Below are 24,732 nucleotides of genomic sequence, written 5' to 3'. Positions count from 1 at the left end.
TTTCGATTCGAATGACCGAGGTCCTAAACGTCATGGTTACTGAGAAATTAATTTTTTCAACTCGCCCAAATCCCAGAATTACTCAAAATCCCCCACTCAAACCCTTAAAATGATTTTGTTTTAAATTGTATCAATGTAGAATTTTTTCCACTTTATTCCGTAATAAATTCTTGTTTAAAATGAATAATTATTTGATGCAACGATCGCCAAGAATTTCAGTAACAACCTTTATTTACTTCTTTTAAGTTATTTTACTAAACTGAACTAAAATTCTTGGAAATCGTTGCATCAAATTATGATTTATTTTAAACAAGAATTTATTGTAGAATAAAGTGAAAAAATTCCAAACTGACGCAACTGCAGACAAAATAGTTTTAAGGGTTTGATTTGGAGATTTACTTTGAAGAAAAACTTAAAAATATTACAATTAATTTCCCGGTAACTATTGCATGCAGCGCCTGGGCAATTGGGGCACAAAATCTCGCAAATGACCCCACCAATCTACAAAAGAATTTTGACCGATCATCCGCCACGCACCATGTAGTTGTTAAATCAGCCTTGGCGGACGCAGATTTTTTTATTTTGCATAGAAACGTTTCTTCCGAATCAAATTGTCCATTAACTTAACTAAAGTTTGAGGGTATAAGATTCATTTTAAATTAGAGAATTGATCGTCAGTTTGAAAAACTAATTTCCTTCAAAGGAGGTTTAAAAAGTTTTTTTCTGACTTTAAGTTACGCAAACTGGTTGACTGTCGAACAAGTCAAAAAACTAGGATAGAAATCCCGATTTTCATCTTCACATTTTAAAATTTCATATCATTGCTGAGAACTAAGACAAACGGCTAAATTTCATGGAATTTGTAAGCTCAGAAAATTCTGCATAAAATTTGGAACTTAAAAGTAAGTTTGAGACATTCAGAGCTGATTTGCGAAGGGATGAAACAGGTTCGCAAAGTTGGATAAAAATCCTGTTTTTTTTTCAACGTCATACCTTGAATTTTTGAAAAACGAGATAAATGATTAATTTTTTTTTTGAATTTGTAAGCTTAAAGAATACTACTTATAACGCCAGACGTCATCGACAATATTGAAAAGGAATTTATTTACGGTCTGTCTTGTTGTGAGGCAGCAAATGGAGCTCAGTTTGAACATCGTATGTAATCATTTGTTCATCTTTTTTGAAAATTTTGTGAATTGAATCGACGCTATTTTTCTTAGAAATGTCTTATGCAGCCCCCTCACTTTTTTACGGTTTATATATCAAAAAATATGCTCTTTAATATTTCGAACAAAAACACTCGGGTCGTGATTCAAAATAATGACCGATGACGTCATTAATATGACTAATATTTTAAATAATTTAAAACTTTTTAAAACTAAATCGAAATATCGGAGGAGTTTTTACAAAACGATTTAGTTTTAATATTAATGAATTTATTCCGAACTTTAGGAAAGCTATGTATATGGATGAAACGCACATTTACAATTCAGAATTAATAAGATATTTTAACGTTTTCAACACGTTAGACGGTTTATCAGGCATTAAGACACTTTTTCCTGCCTTTTCTGTGGGACTTGCCGTGATGACCCATTCCTTCATGTCATAGACGAAGTATGGTAATATCGGTTTCTACTATATTTGGCTCTGGAGGCACTGTATTACGGCTCACCTTCTAAAATACGCCATTCCAAAATAATCCAAAAATGTAATTTTTTAATCGAGGTAAATCGCGGTAACTTCGGTGAGCATTTATCATTGTCTCTGACCTGCTCATCGCTTAAACTCACCTCGGCGCTCTTTCATCGAACCCTCCTTTTAACACGTACGTAAGACGCACTGAAAAATCTCGAACTGCATCCAGGTGAAAATCCAGAAAATCGATCAGACCTCCCTAGGGAATTTGCATTTCAATTTATCGGGATACGCTGCCGCCGGTCCGTTTACGGCAACGCCACTATTCCGATTGTGGAGTAAAGCCTAATTTACATGAAAAGCATAATGGATTTCTAAATAGTTCCCATCGAAAGTGTAAATGAGTTTTTCGGATTATAGTTCTGGTTGTTATCGTATTGATATCAATTTTGTTTGTTCGATCCGAAGCTTAAAACTCGCATTGATTCGTCCGCCTCTTTCGGTTTTTTTATTATGAGTAATTTCGCGCTTTCATTGGATGCGCATTAAATATCCTGGAAACTGTAAACCAAAAAATAATAAATAAATAAATAAAAGCCACCAAAGAGCACTTCAAATAAACCCCCGAAACTCGACTCTTTTCATGCTACGTCTAATATGGGGCGCGTAGCAAATAAGGGTATTTGAATTTTATGCTCAGAATGTTTTTCCCTTTATATCAAGAACAATGTCGCGGAACATGGCGAATGGGGTTTCTTTTGTGTGCAAATTTCGTTAAAATATATTTTCGAGTTTAACATTGCCGACATTGTGGTTCAGGCCACGTCACTTTTTATGTTTATGTGGCCGTTTGGAAGGAACTTCCCTTTGTATTAGTTAAAGCCGCAATAAGACGTTATTACCTGTCTTATTGTCTCAATGGCACGGCAATTATTTCACACATTTACGCGCGAAGAAGAGATTTATGGCACAAACCTCACTATGCAAACCAGATTCCTATGAAAATCCCAATTACGATTCATTTCGAATCCCTTGCCGACAAAACCATGATTAGTTTCCGTGATGCAAATATAGTTTGACTTCGCAATCAGGCTCGTTCAATTGTAATCAGAACTTTGCATTCAACGTAACGTTTTCGCAAATATCACGTTCCTCAAATTCGAAATTTGAAAATTCCCAAATGTTTACCTTTTGCGAATCATATTCCAGTGGCTCAAATAAACCCCGACGTGCATGTAACACAAGCGTAAATGAAGAAAATAAATGACTCATTAAAATACGAGGAAACCCTCCAGAAGTCATTATTTCAGCTCTCATCCCTCCACTTACAAGGCTTTATGAAGTCACAGTTGTAGAAATTTTAATTGCCCCATGACTTTCCGCTTTTGGCATGAATCCAACCCTCCGAGTGACCTCTAGAATTCGCAAACAAGGGGAAAAATGCAAAACATCCAAATTGAGTTTTGCTCATCTACTATGCGTTACGTACGGAGGGTGAAATTAAGGGCGCGCGTATATGCAAAGTTAATCAAATTGTCGCCCCTAAAAAGTGCCCGGGTAAACATTTGAATTATCGCCCCGTAATTTAAGCCCTGTTTGCACCTGATCATGTTTCTTTTTGCAGGAACAAAGCCACAAGTCCTACAGGCCTTTGTGCGTGCTCACTTTTAGACTCAACTATTTGTTCGGCCAATTGGAACCTCTGGGATATCATTTGGTGAATGTACTGCTGCACTCTATCGTCTGCCTAATGTACTTCAGGTGAGTAATTAATTTTTTCGATTATAGTATTCTGTAATGGCGCTTAACATACATGTAGGGTTAAAACTACCTAAGAATAATTTGCGGCCCTCACTAAGGGGTTGGACGAACACTTTTCTTGACGTTTTGGGAACAAAAGTTTCCTTAGAAAATGGGGAGGAAAATTCAAATAGATGACCAAAAGTTTTACAAGATGAATTTTAAAAATGTGCGTTACACCCAAAAATTCCTCTTCTCATTCGTAGTTTTTTTGTTTGAATAGAAATTACGAAACATTGAAAATGACTCAAGAAACACATTGCCTCGATTGGGACGCGAAGCAGCTTCGCGAAGCACCACTCGTTTTAAGAATGATTTAAGTTGGGCTGTTTTATTTTGACATATTCCACTTAATGCAATCAGAACACGACTAAATCCGATACAAACTAAGCGACACGTGGTTTTACAAAATTTCGCAATTTCGTCATCACGCGGAAACGAGACTTTTTGTCACGAAGGCCTTGAAAACAAAACAATAACGCTTCGATTGCCGGTGTTTTTGATGGCTCCGTATTTCCTCACGTTTCGCTCGCGAAAAATTGTCAAATTTCCACTAAAAATGCGTACAAAATTTGGAAAAGTTTGTGGGAATTTAAAGGTTTATTTCAACAGAAACATAATGAGTGTTCACACGGGACTATACCTGTTGAAAACAGGTAAGAATCGTACATTTAAAATTCGATCTTATTTGACAACACCGGGAATGTCGGGTCGTATACGTTCGGGTCTCCGAAATCGCACGATCATCGGGTAGCATACCTGAACGAAACCCAAATTAAATTATACAAAAAAAAATTGCCCATTCAAAAGAAATAATTTAGGGGCCCTTGTGAGACTGGACAGTTTAGGGCGTGCTGTATCGAAAATAAATAGTAACTGGAATTCTTCTGAATGGCTGATGCATTCCCATTCCAAGAGGTTGATTTAAGTTAAGTGATTGGTGTTAGATCATTGAAAAATTGACGAATAAGCTGTAGCTTTTCGCTTAAAAGACTTAAAAGATAACCTTATCATTGCACTTTTCCAAAAAAATGTTTTTTTTTTGTATTATACAGGGTGGGTTTTTTAAAAGTACAAATGCCAATATCTCGAAAATCCAAAAACACGTTTTCCGTAATATCATGAGGCAGATGATTGAGGGTATGATGAACTTATTATCTTCTACCAAATGCACCCCAGCCGTCTCAAGTCGTTTTTTTATAAGACGGGCATGGTTGCGACATATCGTCGGAAAGCATTTTCAATAAGCTTTTCAGTGGTACCAAACTTCCTGGAATTCCGCATTCAAATATATCCGGGAATATCTACGATGCAAAATCCAAGAGTAAAACACTTAGGCGTAAAATTAAATGGTTTTTAATCAGGAATAAGTAATAGAACTAATAATTATTTCAAAGTTGTATTGTAATTAAATCAGAGCGTAGGATTTGCCGCACTAGATTAATAATTTTTTATAATAAGTGTTCATTATTTTTCATGTAAGCGTACAAATGATATTCGGATTATCAACGAACATTGATAAAAGTTGCGTTAGGAATTGCACGACACTCGGTATTAATTCGCTCTCTTAACTAATCAATTATTCCTGATTGGGTTTTGAACACTACAGTGCCCCCACAAAAAGAAATACAAGGGCATGAAATCGGGAGACATATGGGACCGTTCAAAAAAATCAAATTATCGTCAATAAAGAAAGGTCCTATGATAACACGTCCAAGCATGCCATCCCGAACATTCAGTTTTTGTAAATATTGACTGCTTTCTTCTGCGATAAAATGAGAGTTTGAATCACTCCAGATTCTACAATTTTGCCTATTAAGTCTACCATTCAAGTAAAATTTGCACTCTTCATTGAAGCAATCGTTTAGCAGTAGTCGAGGTTGGTTGGTAATCAAAGCTCACATCATCTCGCAATATTCAATTCGTTAGTCTGAATCCACTTCATTCAGCTCCTGATTAAGTTGAATTTTGCTTTGGATGAAATTTGCGTAATTTTAGAACTTTTCGGATCGATGCTGCTAATAGACCAGTTTAAACAGATACTTGACGGATGGATAATGATGGATTTTGGGCAAATTGTCCGAAAATTTCGATTTGAGCAAACTCATTTAATATTTATTGCAGGACCGTTTTTTTTTTTATTGACCACAGAACCGACTTCTTCAAATTTTTGTATTAACTTTCTAACGCAGAAGGGATTAATGTTCGTTCCAGGATATCGCTGGCAAAATATTTCGGTGGTTCGTAAAAGATAAAGTTCCTCAGCACCATAAATAAAAACAATTTTAACCCGTTTCGCAATTGAATAAACCATGTTTCGATTGAAAATTTGCGAGAAAAAACACGAAGTGAAACTCAGATAATAAACAAAATTGGACGATTCATTGTGTGCAAAAACATTTATAAATACTGATAAAAAAAAAACTAATATTTTACATTTAACATTATTATTAATTTTTTAATAACAATGTGCGTCGAGAACTTGAATATCGTTTATTCGCTTGTATGGAAAATAACGAACACCTATTAAAAAAAAAAAACAAAAAAACATTAATATTGAAGTGTATTCTTACGCTTTGATTTAATTTCAATAAGACTTTAATTACCAATTCTATCACCTATTCAAAATTGAAAGCCCTGTAATTCTACGCCTAGGTGCTTTAGTCAAGGATTTTGCACTTTGGGCATTATCGGATACATTTGAGGGCAGAATTGCAGAAACTTTAGTACCACTGAAACACTTATGAAAAGTGCTTTCCGCCGATATGTCGCCCGCGCTGCTTAAAAAAACTGACTCGGGGTGGCTGGGGTGCATTTCGTAGGGGATGATAAGGTCACCGCACCCTCAATCACCTGTCCCCATGATATTATGGGAAACGTGTTTTTGAATTTTCAAGATATTGGCATTTGTATTTAAGGAAAAATCCCACCCCGTATGTCGCGAAACATGGGATTAATTTGTTTTTTTTTTTTAAGGTGATTTTGGGGTGCCGTCATGGTTGAAAACAATTCAACTGTTCAAACAATTGTGAATATTCGTTTGCGCGTTTATACAGCTTGATAAAACATCTCTGGGCCAAGCTAAAAATAATAGTCGAGCTGCAATTTCCGGACCGAACATGAAAAGTACAGTGCTTTTTTCTCTTATTCAATTTGGAAATAAAGCCTCACACATAAGTAAGGGAGAAATTGCTCACCACTCTCAGTTAAAGCTAACCGAGAATAACATCAACTCTTTACTAAGGACTCGGGCGAAAATTGTTCTTCCCGTTTTGGGTGAGAAAATTTTCCATGGGAAAGGAAGTAGCTAAACGAAAATTATCAGCTAACTAAAATGTGTGGATCACCGAAATTACTTTTCTCGATCATTGAGAGGTTAGAGCTTTCTTTGGAAAGAACAATAAAAGAGACAATGGGACGATCCGTCTCAAACATATGGAAATTATTATAAATAGTAAATTATATACTAATCGATGACGTTATAACATATTAACACATCGTTCAGTAAACTTCCAGTCTAACTAAAGGAAAACTAACTAAGGAAATCATATGGGTTTGTTAACAGCGTTGCCAGTGCGTGTGTCAGACCGAAAACTTATTGAATGATGTGTTACACGTATTGAGGGAAAGTATGTGTGAGTTTTGAACGGAAATTGAAATGCACAAGATTTAAATTTTAGTATACGTTTATTAAATTATACATGTAGATGCCATTCTGTTCTGCAACCGTTCTCCACCTTTCGCCCAACTGGAAAATTCCATTCTTCCTGAAGCTCTCAGATTTTTCAGCGGAAAGCTTTCCTACACGATTTCTTCGTCTCACCTACTTTTTCCATTAAGGGAATTTTGTAACGGTCGAAATAGGTGCAAATCAAAGGGCTCTGGTAATTACGATAGACGGGGTGGAATGTCCTGACCGTGCTCCAACAACTTATGTCGAGTCATAAAAAATACACACGTGGTCACATATTGGCCTACTGAAACACGTCGCCACTTCGATTGACTATTTCTGTAAATTTTTGTTCAGGTTAGTTCAGGTTAGGCCCTGAATTTGTCAAATTAGGAACAATGCCTTTACGAATTCATCTCGTTGTTTGGTGAAAGCTCCTAACGTTAATCTGTGGTGAAGGGCTTACCAGGGCGTTCTTAATCTTTATGGATAAAACCACCAGCTAGCAAACTGGTTTCCCACAGTTTTTCAGCTGCAGCGCCTTCGCCATAAGGAGCACGTATCTTGTATGCCGCTCGTGTGGCATTTTTGCCTTTCTGGCAGAAGAAAATCGTTAAATGCCTAAAACGAACCGTTTTCTTCCACATTCAAAGACGTGTGAAATTGACAAAAATTAAGCTATTTGAATGAGAACTTTTATAAAGAAAGTCCGAAATAAATATCCATGAGCTGCCACTGAAAACGCCGAGTTTCATCTGGTTTATATATTTTTTATTAAATCAAAAACGGAAATTTCTCGTTATGCTGAAAATTGCTGAGATGCAAAAGTTATAAGGAAGTGGCTAATTTAGTTAATAATGCTTGTTCCAAACATTGTCAACTTAGGGCATAAAGCGGCTCCGTTAACCTTGTTGCAAAGCTGGCGTCTCGAGCCAAAACTAATGGTAATGGAGTGGTGGTGCAGCTGCAGCTGCAAAAAGGAGACAAACTTGGAAATAGACCTCGGAAGTGTTGGAGAAATAGAATTAAAAGCGTATATACGCTGGATTTGAGCCAAGTCTTCGAAGTTGCATATATAGCTCAGAATACGTGTATAAGAAACCTGATGGTTAAAAGTTGATAATAGAACTCTGCAGTTAGAGAATATTTATAAGTCAATCATTTATGCTTCAGCCATACAGGCTTTTCATAAAAGATAGTCTGCATTTAAGAAAAAAATGAATAATGACCGTGGAACATTTTTCTACACTCAAAACTCGTGGAGGTCTAAAATAAGCACTAAGGAAGGACACTTGCCACACCTCGAGCTTTATTACCCTTAAATTCTGTTCTTAACCCTTCAAACACCCATTCCATTGCGCCTTCTCTGAAAGAAAATCAAACAAAACAGACCTGTTCCGTGTTAACTTAAGCCATTAAGGTGTTAAAATGATATACCCCCCGTCTTGTTTGACGTATATATTAAGATAGAGGCCCCTCCTTGGAACACGCGAATTAAATAGAACGCTATTGGTTTTCTGTGTCTACGAACTGAGAGAAGTAGGTCAGGAGTTGTTTCCGGGAAACTCCCCGGAGTTTCACTGTTGTTATTTCCATTGTAATTGTATACGAGGCCTAGTGTTGGCTATTTTTTTCTGAAGCAAAGTAAGTTTTATGAACTAACTCCAAAAGTTGCCGAACAAAATACGAAACAGACAGATGTAGTAAGGAAGTTCGAAACTCTTTACGTTACATGTTCCTAGGCCTTTAGGGGCCATATCTGGAAGCTTTTCAGTTGTGAGATTTATTGACATCTGCTTTACACCTCGTGCGACTGACCTAATTGCATCTCGACATCATGAAATTTCTAGCTTAAATATTGAGGTAAATATTTAGGTCTTCGGTTAGTGCTGCAAACTTAACCTTGCTTAACCAAATTACCCACTCCTTTTGTTTGAGTTTCGCCATTCAGCCCGAGATTCAAATCAGTGCCGTGGTAATAAGGCATTATCCAACTTTACAGGAAACTTTCCGGAAATTCCATTAAAAAGATTTCCTAGAGCACACATCTCGGAGGGAAGACAGTTCCCTTTGAAAGCTGCGCCTACAGTCCTAATAGGTTTTCGGCCTTCCAAATATCCGTCAAAGTAAGGGGTAAAATTTCATTTAATTCTTCAAAAGCGAAATGAAAAATCTCTCTTGTGAATGGCCCAAGGATCTTTTTAAAAAAATTTGTAATTAACTGTTCGAAAGTTTTTTGTTTGCTCAGTGAAGGCAAGAAGAAAAATCTGTCCTCCAAAGAAGGGTCCAATAAGGCAATCTCTTTTTCTATAGAAAAATTGGAAGAGAGGGTAATAAGGAGTTGTAAGTCGATTTATTAAAGAGGTCCTTTCATTCAGGGCGCAGGGAAAAGATAAAAATTCATTGTTGTATTTTATCGTCTCTAGCTTGAGAGTCAACGTTTGCTATAATGGGTGGAACAGCAACAAAACAAAGGCCCCGCTGATCATTATCTTATTGCCAGGATAAAATTTACGGCTCAAGAAACACCAAAAAAAGGAAATCCCTCCGTTTTTTCTAATTAAAGTTTCTCAAACTTCTATTGTGTTAACTTTAAAGAAGTTAAGCAAACTTAATTATAAAAATGTTACCGAGGCAAACAAAGCGATTCAATTTGAATGAAATTGAGTTGGGAGAATAATTTGATTGAAATAATTCGATTTAGAGCTTAAAGATTTCTAGTTGAGGTTCATGAATAAATTGAAATCAGATATAAGGGTTGTTGCTCTACAAACCTTGCGAAAATATAATAACGGACACATGTACTATCATGCAGATGCCCCTTGATTCGCCTCCGATTGGAAGACAAGGCCCTCGTCGGAAACTCGACTCTACAAAACGCGATTTTCATGTAGGAATCAGCAACTACGAAAAAATAAATGAAAACGATACCAAAAGAAATGAAAAAAACGTCAAGAAAAATAATCGTATCACTTAGAATTGTTAGAAATCGTAGGGGTTCTAAGAAATAAAGTAAAATAAAATAAAGTAGAAGTCATTATTTCCTTGTTTCCACCTGACAGACGGGTTTTACGAAACTCACCCACTGTGCGGGTGTAAAATGGATTAGATAGGATCTGTGCATACAGACTGACTTTCACCAATTCCGGAACAATAAAATATTTCATGAACGGCTTTAGCAAAAATTACCAAATTTTCTGCAGGAAGGCCTAATTCCATGGTAACAATACTGTTGAAAAGGTCATCTAAGTTACCTCCAATAAACAACAGTAAACTTAAGAACATTGTCGTTATCATTGCGGAATCAGGCATGACCAACAGCCTCCTCGTAAATATCGGAATTTTTATTAAAGCTCGAATTCTGGATATAGGTATAGATAACCTGCGAAGCAGTTTAATGATGGATCTTGTATTTCTATGAAATTTTGAGATAATTGCTGCCACATCACATCTGGGATACCCAGTAATGATGTTCTCCTTCACCATTTTGACGTGAAACTTCAACCTCATCCGTAGGGAATTTGAAATAAACATAAGCGCCTTGAACGTCTGCCATGGCGGATTAAATACGATGTTTACCGCCTCCGAAAATTCCCTGTAAAGGGCCAAATTATTAACATGGTTTGAACTTTAACTGATGCCAGTAAATTTCCATACAAATGGTCCCAAAAGTAGGTTTTCGTTCGTGGGGGTGAAACGGAGCCAGCTTGTAATCTTTGCATCCACGAGGATGAGGAATTAATTAATGGTACCACTGCTAACAGATTAACGGCGATGCGTCCGTAAATTCCCCTCAATGACGCCTATGGCAGCACTACGGGGTGAGACCTTCAAGGGATTGTTGACTGAAAGGGCATCCGTTGTTGTTGATTCGTTTAATTTGTTTTCTTAACAATCATAGAACTGACCGAAATATGCAAGTTGTGTGAGCCACGACGGACGAATACCGCAGAGAAGGCGGTAATAATTAGAACCTCTGGCAAGCAAGACTCGAAAATTGGGTCGATAATAGAGCGAGCGCATAAGACCGCTGAGGCATTCAACCTGAAAAAGATTTCGCGTCTATTTACAAGGACTTCGTTTTAGAATAGTTACAGAATCCAGTTCCTTTGTAATTTTGAAGCAAAAACAGACGGGCTGAACTGGAAATGAACACACAAAAAATTTAATACACAGGGTGTCCATTTCTGGAGCTCAACCGGGGGGATCTCGTCATGCTTAAAAGATACGAGATCGATTAAATTTGGCCAAATTTTGCTATTGGAAATAAATAAAATGAAATAAAATTTTTGTTAGCTTCCTTATGTGTTCAGAAATGACCCAAATGTTGGATAAACGTTTTTATTTTTTCCTCACCTTGTTTGGTGAGATAATTCGAAATAATCGACACTTCATCACTGCATCTTTTTCTCTTTTACAACGTGGCGCGTTTATGTTTAAGTTTGAAAGCAAGCACTTTTAGGGCGCTTAGCTAGCACCACTTGACTCGAAAGTTGCTCTTTGCTCGCGTTGTTTTCTTATTCACATAAATTACTCGTTTCCCGAGATTGTTTTTTAACGCGTACATTATTGTTCAACACCAGTAAACCTTGACGATTGTTAAAAAGATTTTTTTAGGTGTAAAATACTATATCTGAGCCTCCAAACTCAGTCATGGGTCCGTGGTTCGTCTTTGGCAGTCCACGTTGTACTTATGAATCTCAGTAAACGTCTTTGGAACGCATTTCACGTATCCGCATTCCGTGCGTTTAAATTACGTATAAAAAAAACTGCTTCAATTAAATGAACAAATGAGTCATCGCGGCAGGTCCCACGAAAAAGGCCGCAAAAAATATCTTGACCCCTTATTAATCGTCCAGTGGACCGATATGTTGAAAATAATAAAATGTCTTATTAATCCTGAATTTCAATGTGTATACTTTCGTATACATTTACTTTAATGGAGGGCCCTGATAAATGCTGCTTTTTCATTAGTACCTAATCAAGGATTCATTCAGGTGCCTGCAGGTCTCCCAAGTAGAATCTAGTTTTGCGCGCACCTAGTAGTTTTCGACGGTTTCTGAATAGTAGGCAACCATGACGTCACAGGGACATCTGCATCTTCATGTGGTCATCTGTGTTTCCGCACATTTTACCTTATCCATATATTATCCCACCTATGGACGCCTGACACCATGGACAATCTAAGCTCATTAATAATATCCAGGGATGAGGAATAATATATAATAGCCATTAAACTACGAGACACGATCATTCTGCTTCATAATTTTCTACAAGTAGTTATTCTGTTAGTTTGATACTCACTGCACTTAGTTTGGGGGAAGCAAATAAGTTCTAATGAAAACAGTTTTGGCCACTAACGAACTATAATTCGTGTGAAGTTTGCGGTAAAATAGAGTCTCCAGATGTTGTTGCAATCGAAGAGAGCGTACGTAACGAAAGTAGTAGAAAAATCAGAGCCATCACTGTCTAAAGGTTCAAAGGAAATAATTTTTCCACTTTTTAGGTACCTAAAAAAAGAAAATGGCTCACGAATGGGAGCTAATAGCCGCTGTGAAGGTATGAAGGCTCATTTTGAAATCAAGCATCAAGAAAAGCAAAAATTGAATCTTCAAAAACGAGCTTGCGAGGAAACATCCACTGACATTTCCTAGGTTAAAATTGGATTTAACTAACCTTCTTAGGAAAATCTAAATCGTCTAAGGCTGATAGTTAATACCAGTTTTTCCTAATTAAATCGGGTTTTGACGTGGAGTATACGGGGTGTCCCTTTAAAGCTGTGATTCAAAATTACTCAAGAACGATACGTTGTATGAAAAATAGTTTCAAATAAAAGTTGTCACGGTAAAGAGGTGGATATGTCATGAAGAATGTGAACTTTAGCCAAAACATCATTTTAAGGTCATTTCAAGGGCAACTTTTTTTTTTCAAATAGTGACCTCATATTTTTTCACAGCTCCTTGCAGATCTTCAAAAAATGAATATCTTTTATTTGAACAATTTTTTATTAGATATTTTGCTTCAGAGTTATCCTTAATTTTTGTCCAATTTTTGAGATAGGCGAAATTTATTGTATTTTTTTCCAGAAAAGGTTTTCAATGCATATTAGGTTCGAAACCCATAACAATTCTTCAATCTAATTACAAAAATATATTTCTATGAGAAAGAAATGTTTTCTTTAATTTGACAAATTAATTTAAAATCCCGATTTGAGAAACTTATTGAAGCAAATATTCAAAAGAATGTCCTTTCTGTTCCAAACACGTCTCAATTCCCATTCGAAAAGAATTGTTTACTCTGCGCAACATCTTCCCATTTATCAATTGACACGCATTTCCAATTCTTCTTTTCATCATCCATGTCATCTGCAATTGTTGGCGTTTCTGCATATACTTTGTCCTTTAAAAACTCCAAACGAAAAAATCTGGTGAGGTTAGATCAGACGACGTAAGAGATCGGTTCACTGAACCGCCCCGTCCAATCCATGGATCTAGATGCATTTAATCGAAAACCTCACGAGACATTCTAGAAAAATGGGCTGGACAGCAATCATGCTGACACCACATCACCCATCTAATCGTAAGTGGAACGTTTTCTAAATATTCCGGAAGATTGTTATGCAATAAATTACGGTACATTTCTCCATTCGAGTTTCCTTCAATGAAAAATGGTCCAACTAAGTATTCCCCGATAATACCGCACCATACATTCACTGAGCATGGTCTTTAATGTTCAACTTCTCCACGCCACTGTGAATTTACAGAACTCTAAAAATGAAGATTACTACGATTTACTGCACGATGGTTTGTGAATGTAGAATCGTCCGAGAAAATCGTTGGAGAAGAAATCTGCATTTTGATTTAATTGCTGCCTTGCCCAATTACAAAAATTGATTCGATTTTCAAAATCGGCTCCATGCAGTTCCTGATGTAAAAAAATGTGGTAAGAATGGTATTCATTCACTTTCAAAATTCTTTGGACACTTGTTTTTGGTATTCCTGAGCCAGCAGCAATTTGACGAAAACTTACGTGGTGATCGAAGGCAACAGCTGCAAGAACTGCTATTTGATTGCCTTCGTGTGTTGCACATCGTGAACGATTGCGTTTCTTTGTCTCCGACGTTTTCGTTTCTTTGAAATTTTTAATGACACCGTTGAAAGTCGTCCAACAGGGAACTGTTTCATCCGGAGATCTTTCAGCATAAAGTTCTACTGCCTCACTAACATTTCTTCCTGCTTCATAAATAAAAATCATTTCTAATTTTTCATCCAAAGTGTAGCGACCCATTTCAATTATCGAATTTTTGAAATGAAAAGAATAATTTTTTAATCATTTCACACAAAAGAATCACATTGATCGTCGAAAACAAACATCGATTTCCTGTAGACCTTATTATAAGGTAGACCCTAAAAAGAGGGAATTTGAGAAAATATATTTTTTTGTTAAATTGAAGAATTGTCGTGGGTTTTAAACCGAGTATGCATTGCAAAACTTGTATAGAAAAAAAAATGTAATAATTTTTTACGACAATTATCTCAAAAATTGGACAAAAATCAAGGATAACTGCAGCAAAACGTTCGATAAAAAAATTGTTCAAATAAAAGATATTCATTTTTTGAAGATCTGCAAGAATTTGTGAAAGAAATACGGGGTCGCCATTTGCCCTTGAAATGACCTCAAAATGACATTTTCGCTAAGTCACCATCTCCATGACATGTCCCCTTCTTTACCGGACAGCTTTTATTTGAAACTCTTTCATACAACGTACCGTTTTTGAGTGATCTTCAATCACAACTTTAAATGGGACACCCTCCATAGTATACAGGGTATTTCCTAACGACGTGTAAAAAATTTAAAGGCGTAATCTTCGACTGATTTTGAGTCAAAAATGTCTAATACACATATGTCCGCAAATGCCTTGTTTCCAAGATACAGGGTGTTGACTGAAAGACGTTGAAAAAGGTTTCTAAAGGTTTGGTGGTATTTACTAACTTGTTTATTGTTAGTTTTTTTTTGCTACTTTCACTACTATAAACAAGATAGTCAGTGTTATTTTGGTGTTTTACTCTCTAAAGTGAAAGAATTTAGTTCTGTGTCCCAAAAATCAGATTATACCTCAGTTTTGAAAATTTTTCAAATGCCTAATTACACTAATCAAGAAATGGCCAATATGGTTTTTGTTTACGGCCTCGCTGATGGTAAGTGTTTGGCAGCGAGGCGCATTTACATGGAAAGGTTTCCAAACCACCAAGCTCCCAACCACCAAAATTTAAAAACCTCTTTCAACGTCTTTGTGATACAGGATCTCTTATAAAAACTCCAGGAGGAGGAAAGCCAATAACACTAAATAAATTGCACTTAAATGCAACTTTTCCAAATAAATGGATAGGTAGAGGTGTCCCAGAGCCTAATCAGTCGTGGCCAGCAAGGTCCCCGGATTGTAATCCTCTGGACTTCTACTTTTGGGGTGATCTGAAGAGACTTGTCTATGCTGTCCCAATAAACACTCTAGATCAACTTCAGGAACGTATAATTACCGGATGTGAAACGATACGCAACACACCAGGAGTTTTCGAGAGAGTGAGACAATCATTAACAAGGATGGAAGCGTCCATTATGAGTAATGGTGGTCATTTTCAGAAATTCTTATGATTAATCATTAAAGCATTCCCCCAAAAAACTGTCTTTTCTAAAATTCAAACACCCAAATTGAGTTATTTTGGAAATAAAATCTCTTTCTCTTGTCACATTTCAACACCCTGTATCTTGGAAACAAGGCATTTGCGAACATATGTTTATTAGACATTTTTGACTCAAAATCAGTCGAGGATTACGCCTTTAAATGTTTTACACGTAGTTAGGAAACACCCTATATATGTGGCTAACGTCGTTTTGATTTCGGCCATTCACCAACATTTCGAACCACTGTTATCGCCTGCATATTTATCTCTGACCCATTTTTTGTGGGACTTGCCGCGATGACGCATTTCTTCATTTTATTGACGCAGTTAAATTCATTTTCCTTTTTTTTTTTATTCATTTTTCCATGAAATACTTTGCCACCAGGACGTCAGAAAATGTTTTCGGTCGGACCATCGGTATAGGGCGAACGTTGTTCCTCGATGAGTTTTAACTGAGAACAGTATGAAATTCAACCCCTATTTAGATGTCAGGCATTATTCCCAAACAACATGAAACAAATTAGCAATTCGCCTCAAGCATATATTTCCAGTTACTCTGTGTATACTGTGTAACGTAAGAATTTTCTGTAACGACCGATAAGTTGGGGGTAATAAACAGACACCAAGGGAAGCATAAACAGGGAAAAAAAATCAAATAATGACAATGACGTACTGCGTGTTGAGCATTTCGAACAGCGGCAGGCAGGTCGATGTTAAATCCTAGGTTCGCATGAAGTTGCTTGGTACCGAAATCAATTTATCCCTAGATCCGCCTCTGTTAAAGTAATTAAAAATTTCTAGGTTCATTAATTTTACCAAATGAAGCTACACATTTTTCCCCAAACTTGTTATTTGGCAAATTTAATAAACAAAGCCTCTGGCTAAACAATGTTATAATGAACACGCTCCCCATATAAATCAAAATTCGAAAAACGTTTCGCTTTGTTTAACTGGACCTACATTTTCTATATTAAAATGTGTAATTATTGCAAATATGATTGTTTGCGCATACGGGCATATTGCCGTAATATTTCAGTAGGAAATGTTAAGCTTTTCAGTACACATTGCTTTGATATATCATATATTTGGATTAGAAGTGTTTAATCGTAATATATTGCATATTTTTTGTTCGGCTATTTCGCCATGTATTATTGCACAAATTGAGATATAATTTGATATATACAGGATTAATAAAAAGGTGACGATCCTTAAAAGCGAACATGTAAATCCGACGACTACAAATTCCAAATCAATTAAAAGTTCCTTGAGGGGATTATTTCGACTTTTACCACACATTTATTTTTTTTGCTGTATATCTAGAGCCTCCTCTTTATGAATTTTCGAAGGGTTTGTGAGTTTTAGAGGTCTCAGATCTCTTAGCTCGCAGTCCGTTTCTCTTCTGATCAGTTCGTTCGGATTTTCCGCGATTTCTTGGCGAAGCTTCACAAATTTGTCCTGGATGGTTCCGGTCATTGTCGCGTAACTCAGGTCCCTTGAGATCGTACCATCGCTGACATACCAAGAAGCGTGGAGGTTCTTTGCCTGACGGCTCTTTCGATGCCGCTCGTCGCGTCGCAAAAACTAAAAATTAGAAAAACCCCGTGCCCTGAACCTGCGCAGGTTCCCTTAACTTACTAATATTGAGGGCTGGGAAAGTGGCATATCAATAATTTCCCTGCTTTCGTGAATAATCCGAATAAAAATGTTAATCAATCTCGTAGTTTTGAGTCATTTTCCTTCATCCAAAGATATCAAATTGCAAAATTACGAAAGAGGTTTTACACTTTTTGAGATAATCCGCGTAGCGCCTTTAAATCTAATTAATCTCTGTCAAGGGCTTCCTAAGCTGAAGGGGCTTAGATCTCAATTAATTATTTTTCCGAAAGGCCGCCCTAATTAGGAATAAAACGTCCGTGTCTATTAGAGCGGGGAAATAGCGAAAAGTCAAAGGCCCTATTCTAGGAAAGGGCTTTGTTTGTGTCCGACGCATTTATTGGGACTTTTCTGTTATAACTTGTGAACCTGATACGTGCTAATTATCGAGTTCACTGGAAATTTCGGGCCACTAATTTGGAAATTCGAGTTTAATCCAAATCTGTTGCAAATTATCGCAATAATATAATTTCGATAATAATACTGTTTCATTTTTAATCCATACATGATGCTAACTGCGAGGCATTAGGATGAAATATGAAATTATTTTCGAGGGAAATGGTCCTTCCGACCTGAATGTAATGTTGTTCCCATCTATCTTGGGTAAAAATGAAATAGCGGCAGAGAAAAATTCTTGGCCTTCAAGATGTTACTTGCTAACCACATTAAAAGGATATTTATTTAACATAATACAGAAGAGAAAATGTCTCATAACGACATTCTAATGTCTTTAATATTTCCCCCGCATAACTACCCCCAACTCGATAAATCTTTCCGGGTTGTCGAGCCGAGGGGATGTAATCAGATTTATTTGTTTTAAACTAAATATATTTTTGCAGAATGTGCTCCATGTTCCTGCCTGATTTGGCAAGTTTTGTTGCCGCCATGCTCTTCGCTGTCCACCCCATTCACACCGAGGCTGTAAGTAACCAGAATCACCTTAAATCGAATTCAATAATGAAAAACACTTGTAACTGGGGGTTGTATTTTAGCCTATGGCATTAACGAGGGGAGCGCAAAGTATATTCGAGAAATTTTAATTGCACCGTGAGGCATAAAGGGGTTTAGGGAATTTTCCAAGGGATTTGGCGACAATTTAACGGGGAAGAATTTAAATGTTCGAAACGAACTTTGGTTATTTCAAGAGAGGTTTATAGACGATATTGATTCAGTTAAGCGGAGAACGTTCGAATTAGGTAAAAATAAAAATTAGTGGTTGCACCAACTCCCAGCAAATGGTCCACGTAATACTGCAGCACGAGTTCCACTTTTAGTTGGACAACAATTTCTTTGTTACACCTTAATTTTTGGCGATTTCCCTGAGTTTTCAAAGCCCGAAGTAATACCGATTTTTCATCTGCCGCAACCCAGCATATTTTGAGTTCTTTTAAATGGTTGAGATGGCCACAGAGCTAGTTTTTAGCCTCCAAACCTAAATTTCGTAATGGTTTTCCCACGTTTGGGTTTTGTGTCTAAATTGTGTCAATTTTATGCGAATCCTAGAATTAATTAGTTGTGGTATTTGTGAACTAACGCTTTTGCGCCTTCATAAATATTCAGTAAACCTCAATTCGATGCGAATCAAACGGAGTTCGACAAAAATTTGTTGAGTCTTTTGTCTGACAATGAGATTAATAGAATAATTTAGTGTTGAACTTAAAAAAACATAAACCATATTTGTAACTCACTAAACTATTACCTTATTATCTAAAATAACAATAAATTTGTTTATTAAAATTTGCAAGTACCACCACGAAGTCACTATTGTTCCTTTGTCAGAACTATTCCTGGATAATATCTATATAACCATCCTAGCCTCCTCCCATCGCTAAGATAAAGGCAAAAACTGGTACCCTGCTTCTGTCAAACTACGTTTCACGGATAGTGAACGACAATGGAAGAATCACGCTTTCGTGGGGTGAACAGTACCTTCGTGAAAGAAGAATCCAAACGAATCGATACCAAACACGTGATCGTGAATTCCAGATATCAAACATGTTCGATATTTTTTCTTGACTCAATGGTGGAGCGATAGTCGATACGAATTGGTTGTGCATGAATGACTCCGAAACTAAAAAATTGTTTGGAATTTTATAGAAATGTACCCCCGTTATGGTACCCTACAAATGAGGAATATAAAAAAAAGGAAACTGATACTACAGCAACCAGTGAAATCACAGAAGCATTAATATTGCCAACTTTTAAAGCCGCTCAGGTAAATAATAAGTTTTCATGAACGGCTGTTATTATTAAACTTTAAAATTTACAAAGCTCGTACACACAAGAGTAAAAAAAAAATGAAAATGTCCTAAATGATGCTTCTACTGAAGATATATGTATACAGGGTGTTCCAGGGAAAAGTGTCCAACTGATCATCTTTTCAGTTATTTGTAAAAAAACACTATAGCTCGTCAACTTTGATAGGGACGGGAACATCATTTGCTGCAAAAGTCGATTTAGAAATGTCATCCCTGTATCCCTGGAACTACCCCTTTTAAACTTACAAATTAGAAAAGTAGTAATGTTACACCTCGTTTGAAAGGTAATTTTATCCTCCTCATGCTTCTATTTTCTATTTTTGTACGTCGGTTTTGTATTATAATTAATCGGATATAACTGTCAGTGCTGGAGTGACGTCAATCCTCATTTTCTTCGAGAGATCCATACTCAACAACCTCAAAAATTGAACTATTGGGCAGGGACTTTGTGTACTCGCACTGTTGGGCTATTTTTCATTTCTGAAAACTTGGACGGAGAAAACTGTCTACAAATTCTACAAGAAACCATATCTCCTAGGACACCTCAAATAATTCACCAAGATCTCCGCCTCTTAGAACAAGAATTAGTCTCTTCTTAATAGGATGGAGCGCCTCCACACTACACTGCTGCTGTGCAACAATTTCTAGATGAAGAATTCCTCAAAAGATGGATTGGCAGAAGAGGCCCAGTTGGGTGGTTCGCGAGATCCCCTGGATTTCTCTTCATGGGGACATTTGAAGAACAAAATCTATGACACACAATCTGATTCCTTCAAGGAGTCACGTGCCCGAATCGTCGAGTAATACAGGTCAATAATACCAGAAATGTTAGGTAATGTGCGACAACGTATTGAAGATCGCCTGTACTACATTTTTAAGATAAAATAAATAAAATATCAGTAAAAATGGTAAAAATCAAGTTATTGGGTTTTTGATTAACTTCTACAAGACCGACGTACAAAAATAAAAATAAACGCTTTACCACGTAGAGAAAATTACCTTTCAAACTAGGTATGACACACCCCTCTTTCAATTTAAACATTCGAGAGGGGTGATTGCCAGGGGTCGGAGGATGATATTTCGAAAGCACGATTTTCATCCAATGATATCCCCCACCTTGTCAAATTTAACGGATTTTAGCGGTTTTTATTTTAACAAACGACAGAAAAAAATATTCAGGGTGAACACTTTATTCTGGGACATCCGGTATGTGCCAAAAATTGTATTGTGTTACGAGGTGCCAAGCAACTTCTTAACATTATCCGGATATTGTCTTTGTAGTTCTTTGGCAATGAATTGCGAAGCTCCAGATATGTTTCGCTTTGCAATCAATTACCTCACACACCATCTGCGCTGTATTCTGCACTCTGTTCTTTTGAATGTGTCCATTAGTATCATTGTGTGACAAAAGGTAATGCTCTAAGATCTGGCACACCACTGCATTGGCTTCTAGTATTCTCCTAGAAGAAGCCATGTTCACGACAGTGTAAACGGTTTACAATTCAAGGATAATTTTCTTATTTAACGGATGGTAATTTGATACTTTCGTGCCCCAGGAAAGAGTGATTCACGATCGTTGTTTACTACCCGTGTCAACGCGGCTTTAGTCTGGAGCAGGAGGAAACTGAAACTTCGTCTAGGTACAGTCGCCCGCTGTCAAGATTCGTATTATTATTATAAAATATTGCATTTAATATCCTTATTCTAGTTTTTGATGAAGTTTTTGTAAATTATAGTGAGATAGAGCTCTAATCTTCCTGGGAATGGAAAGTTTTTAATATTTCTGAACTCATTAGTATGAAGTCATCATGGCTGTTTGTATATTTCTAGCTTAATGGAATCCAGACACGTCAAGTTTCAAAATTTTTTAAAACTATAAAATGCACTTTAAGAGGTCTCTTGATTACACCCGTGAAAGTTTCTGAGCTAAAAAATAATTCAACTACTTCTCCGTTAGAGCTTACTTAAAAGAAAGTGTTTTCACATAAAAATAAGACGAAACGTATATTTCACTGGCGGCATTAAACATGTCGCTCGATAAATTTTTCCTCGTTTACGGGAAAGAATTCCACTTGTGTATATCTTTTTTGAAAATTATTTTCTGCTTTAGGTAACTGGCGTAGTCGGCAGAGCGGAAACCCTCTCGTCCGTGTTCTTTCTTGCCGCCTTCCTGTTCTATTCAAAGGCGACGAAAAATAAGAAATGTACAGGTAAGCGGTATTTGCAAATCAATACTTTAATATTCGCTTAAACCGTTTTGTGCGAATAAACTGGATATAAATCTTTCGGGGTTAATGTAGAAGAAAATCCGGGAAACGTACATTTAAGCGGCGTATCAATCAAATTATTTTCAGAGTGGAAGCACCTGACCTTGTCGATGGTGTCCATTGCAACTGCCATGCTGTGCAAGGAGCAAGGAATCACTGTTGCAGGAGTTTGTGCTGCATATGAACTTTTCGTCATTCAAAAGGTAGCCTATAATATTCCAGTAATAATAATTTTCAATCTACAGTTCTAGATAAAACTTGAGGACATACGGCAGTTTATGAAGTCAGCAATGACCGCCAAATCCAGCTACCATTTTCCCAAATCTAACGCAGCCACCAAACGTTTGCTGCTATTGTTCCTGACCACTTTGCTTCTCCTGTTGGGAAGGCTTCAGATTATGGGGTCTCAACTGCCCGTTTTCACTAGATTTGACAATCCGGCTTCAGTGGCACCCTCCCCTTCCAGACAGTTGACTTACCACTACTTAATAAGCGTTAATTTGTGGCTGCTGCTCTTCCCTTGCAGCCTCTGCTGCGACTGGACCATGGGCACCATACCCATAGTGGATTCACTTCTGGATCCCAGAAATTTGTCCACTTTAGCTAGTTATATGTTTCTGTTGCTGATGATTGGCGCAGCGTTTGTAACCGAAAATCGGCATCAAAGTATTGTGCTTTTAATGGTAAGTCATGAACAGAATTTTCTTTTTATTGATTTGCCTCGCCCAGAACAACGAAAAGATTTCCATATTTTTTTTTCCAGAGCACCTCGCTGCTTATTTTGCCTTTCATACCGGCCTCAAATTTATTTTTTCCCGTGGGGTTTGTAGTGGCCGAACGAGTCCTTTATATGCCATCAATGGGGTTTTGTATGCTTATCGGATATGGCTGGCAAATCCTGCGCTGCAAAGTGGGGAAAAAGTTGGCCTGGAGTTTAGCGTGTTTGTTGATCGTGTCTCATGGGGCCAAAACCTACCTGAGAAACTGGGATTGGGAGAACGAGTATACGATCTTCATGTCCGGTCTGCGGGTCAATCAGAGAAACGCTAAATTGTTTAATAATGTCGGGCATGCCCTAGAGAGCCAAGGTAAGTCAGGGATTAACGTAATGGTCTACCAGATATAGCTCACGAAACCCTCTAATTATGTATTATTTCATTTTTAAAATTGAAAACATAATGTTCATTCACCAAATTGACGAGATTGCAGCAAAATTATTCGCTTATTTACGCACGAGCCATTTATTTTCATCTTTATGACAGGAAAACATTTCTATAATAACATACGATGGCCGGAATTGCTCTAGACATTGATTTCTACACTTTACAATAAATATGAAGGTCTATATAAATATTGATCTCCGGCCGCTTCTTCGCCAAACTACTAGCAGTTATTTTTTAAATCAATGGTCCATGAAAACTGGGTGTAACAAACTGGAAAATCGCAAACTGCAAATTTTTGACGGAAAGCCACCATGTATTAGTGTCCCCGTGACGTCATTTTAACTGCATCTTTCCCATTCTATTCCACAAAATGTCGGATATCTATAATAAACTAATTTTTAATTCAGGAAAATTCCTTGAAGCCCTCCAGTTTTTTAAGACTGCAGTCAGCGTGCAAGAAGACGACGTTGGGGCTTACATTAACGTGGGCCGAACTTATAATCACCTTAAAATGTACAAAGAAGCAGAAGAAGCTTACCTTAAAGCAAAATCGCTGCTACCGAAAGCTAAACCTGGAGAATCCTATCAGGCGAGGATCGCACCGAATCATTTAAATGTCTTTTTGAACTTGGCCAATTTGATATCAAAGAATCACACACGGTAATTCAATATAACGCTTAATATGTTTTTTTTTTTCTTTCCACGGAATAAGAAGGTTCATGTCAAACGTTTTGCATTTCTCTTTACATAACCAGAAAGTCGCTGTTATTATTTAAGGTCTTAAAAATGCTAATTTGCCTCGCACTTTTATAGACTGGAAGAAGCGGATATGCTATACAGACAAGCCATAAGCATGAGAGCGGATTACACCCAAGCATACATTAACAGAGGGGATATTTTGATAAAATTGAATAGGACCAAAGAGGCTCAGGAAGTGTATGAAAGGGCTCTTTTGTACGACAGCAACAATCCCGATATATATTATAATGTAAGTAGGGGATTAGATTTTCACCTTTATTCGACAGCTCTATTCATAATCTTTTATAAGCACTTAATAGACTTTCTGATATTTAAAAAAAAATGGTTTTTAGCTGGGTGTAGTATTTCTGGAACAAGGCAAAGCTTCCCAGGCTCTGGCATATCTAGACAAAGCCTTGGAAATCGATCCAGACCACGAGCAAGCATTATTAAATTCTGCAATAGTCTTGCAAGAATTTGGAAGACCAGAATTCAGAAAAACCGCCAGAGAACGACTCCTCAAGCTCCTAGTTAAAGACAAGAGCAACGAAAGAGTGCATTTTAACCTGGGAATGTTGGCCATGGACGACAAAGACATAGAGGAAGCGGAGCATTGGTTCCGAAGGGCCGTGCATTTGAAGGCGGATTTCCGGAGTGCCCTTTTCAACTTGGCCCTTCTTCTTGCGGACGATATGCGCCCCTTAGAAGCAGCTCCTTTCTTGAATCAGCTGGTCAAGTATCACCCTGATCACGTTAAAGGCCTGATTTTGCTTGGAGATATTTATATCAACAATATTAAAGACTTGGATGCAGCTGAAAATGTAACTATTTTTACAAGCTTAATCTCACATAGTAACCGTAACATTT

At 37.0% G+C, this 24,732-nt stretch overlaps 1 protein-coding gene across 2 annotated transcripts in view; it reads left to right on the top strand.

The window, feature by feature from the left end:
- LOC136343167 (protein O-mannosyl-transferase Tmtc3-like) overlaps window positions 1–24,732 on the top strand; it is a 39,575-nt gene that overhangs the window by 12,174 nt on the left and 2,669 nt on the right. The window contains exons 2-10 of one of the 2 annotated variants that reach the window (XM_066289700.1): window positions 3,260–3,396; window positions 18,279–18,360; window positions 21,808–21,907; window positions 22,052–22,167; window positions 22,228–22,647; window positions 22,728–23,052; window positions 23,535–23,787; window positions 23,941–24,115; window positions 24,219–24,686. In XM_066289700.1, the coding sequence (XP_066145797.1) occupies window positions 3,260–3,396; window positions 18,279–18,360; window positions 21,808–21,907; window positions 22,052–22,167; window positions 22,228–22,647; window positions 22,728–23,052; window positions 23,535–23,787; window positions 23,941–24,115; window positions 24,219–24,686 (2,076 nt within the window). Of the gene's footprint in view, window positions 1–3,259; window positions 3,397–18,278; window positions 18,361–21,807; window positions 21,908–22,051; window positions 22,168–22,215; window positions 22,648–22,727; window positions 23,053–23,534; window positions 23,788–23,940; window positions 24,116–24,218; window positions 24,687–24,732 lie in introns of both variants that reach the window. The other variant, XM_066289699.1, reaches the window with a different exon arrangement.

The sequence above is a fragment of the Euwallacea fornicatus genome, chromosome 13 (genome assembly GCF_040115645.1).
Source record: "Euwallacea fornicatus isolate EFF26 chromosome 13, ASM4011564v1, whole genome shotgun sequence".
Classification (NCBI taxonomy): domain Eukaryota; kingdom Metazoa; phylum Arthropoda; class Insecta; order Coleoptera; family Curculionidae; genus Euwallacea; species Euwallacea fornicatus.
This window is presented reverse-complemented; position numbering and strand designations above follow the sequence as displayed.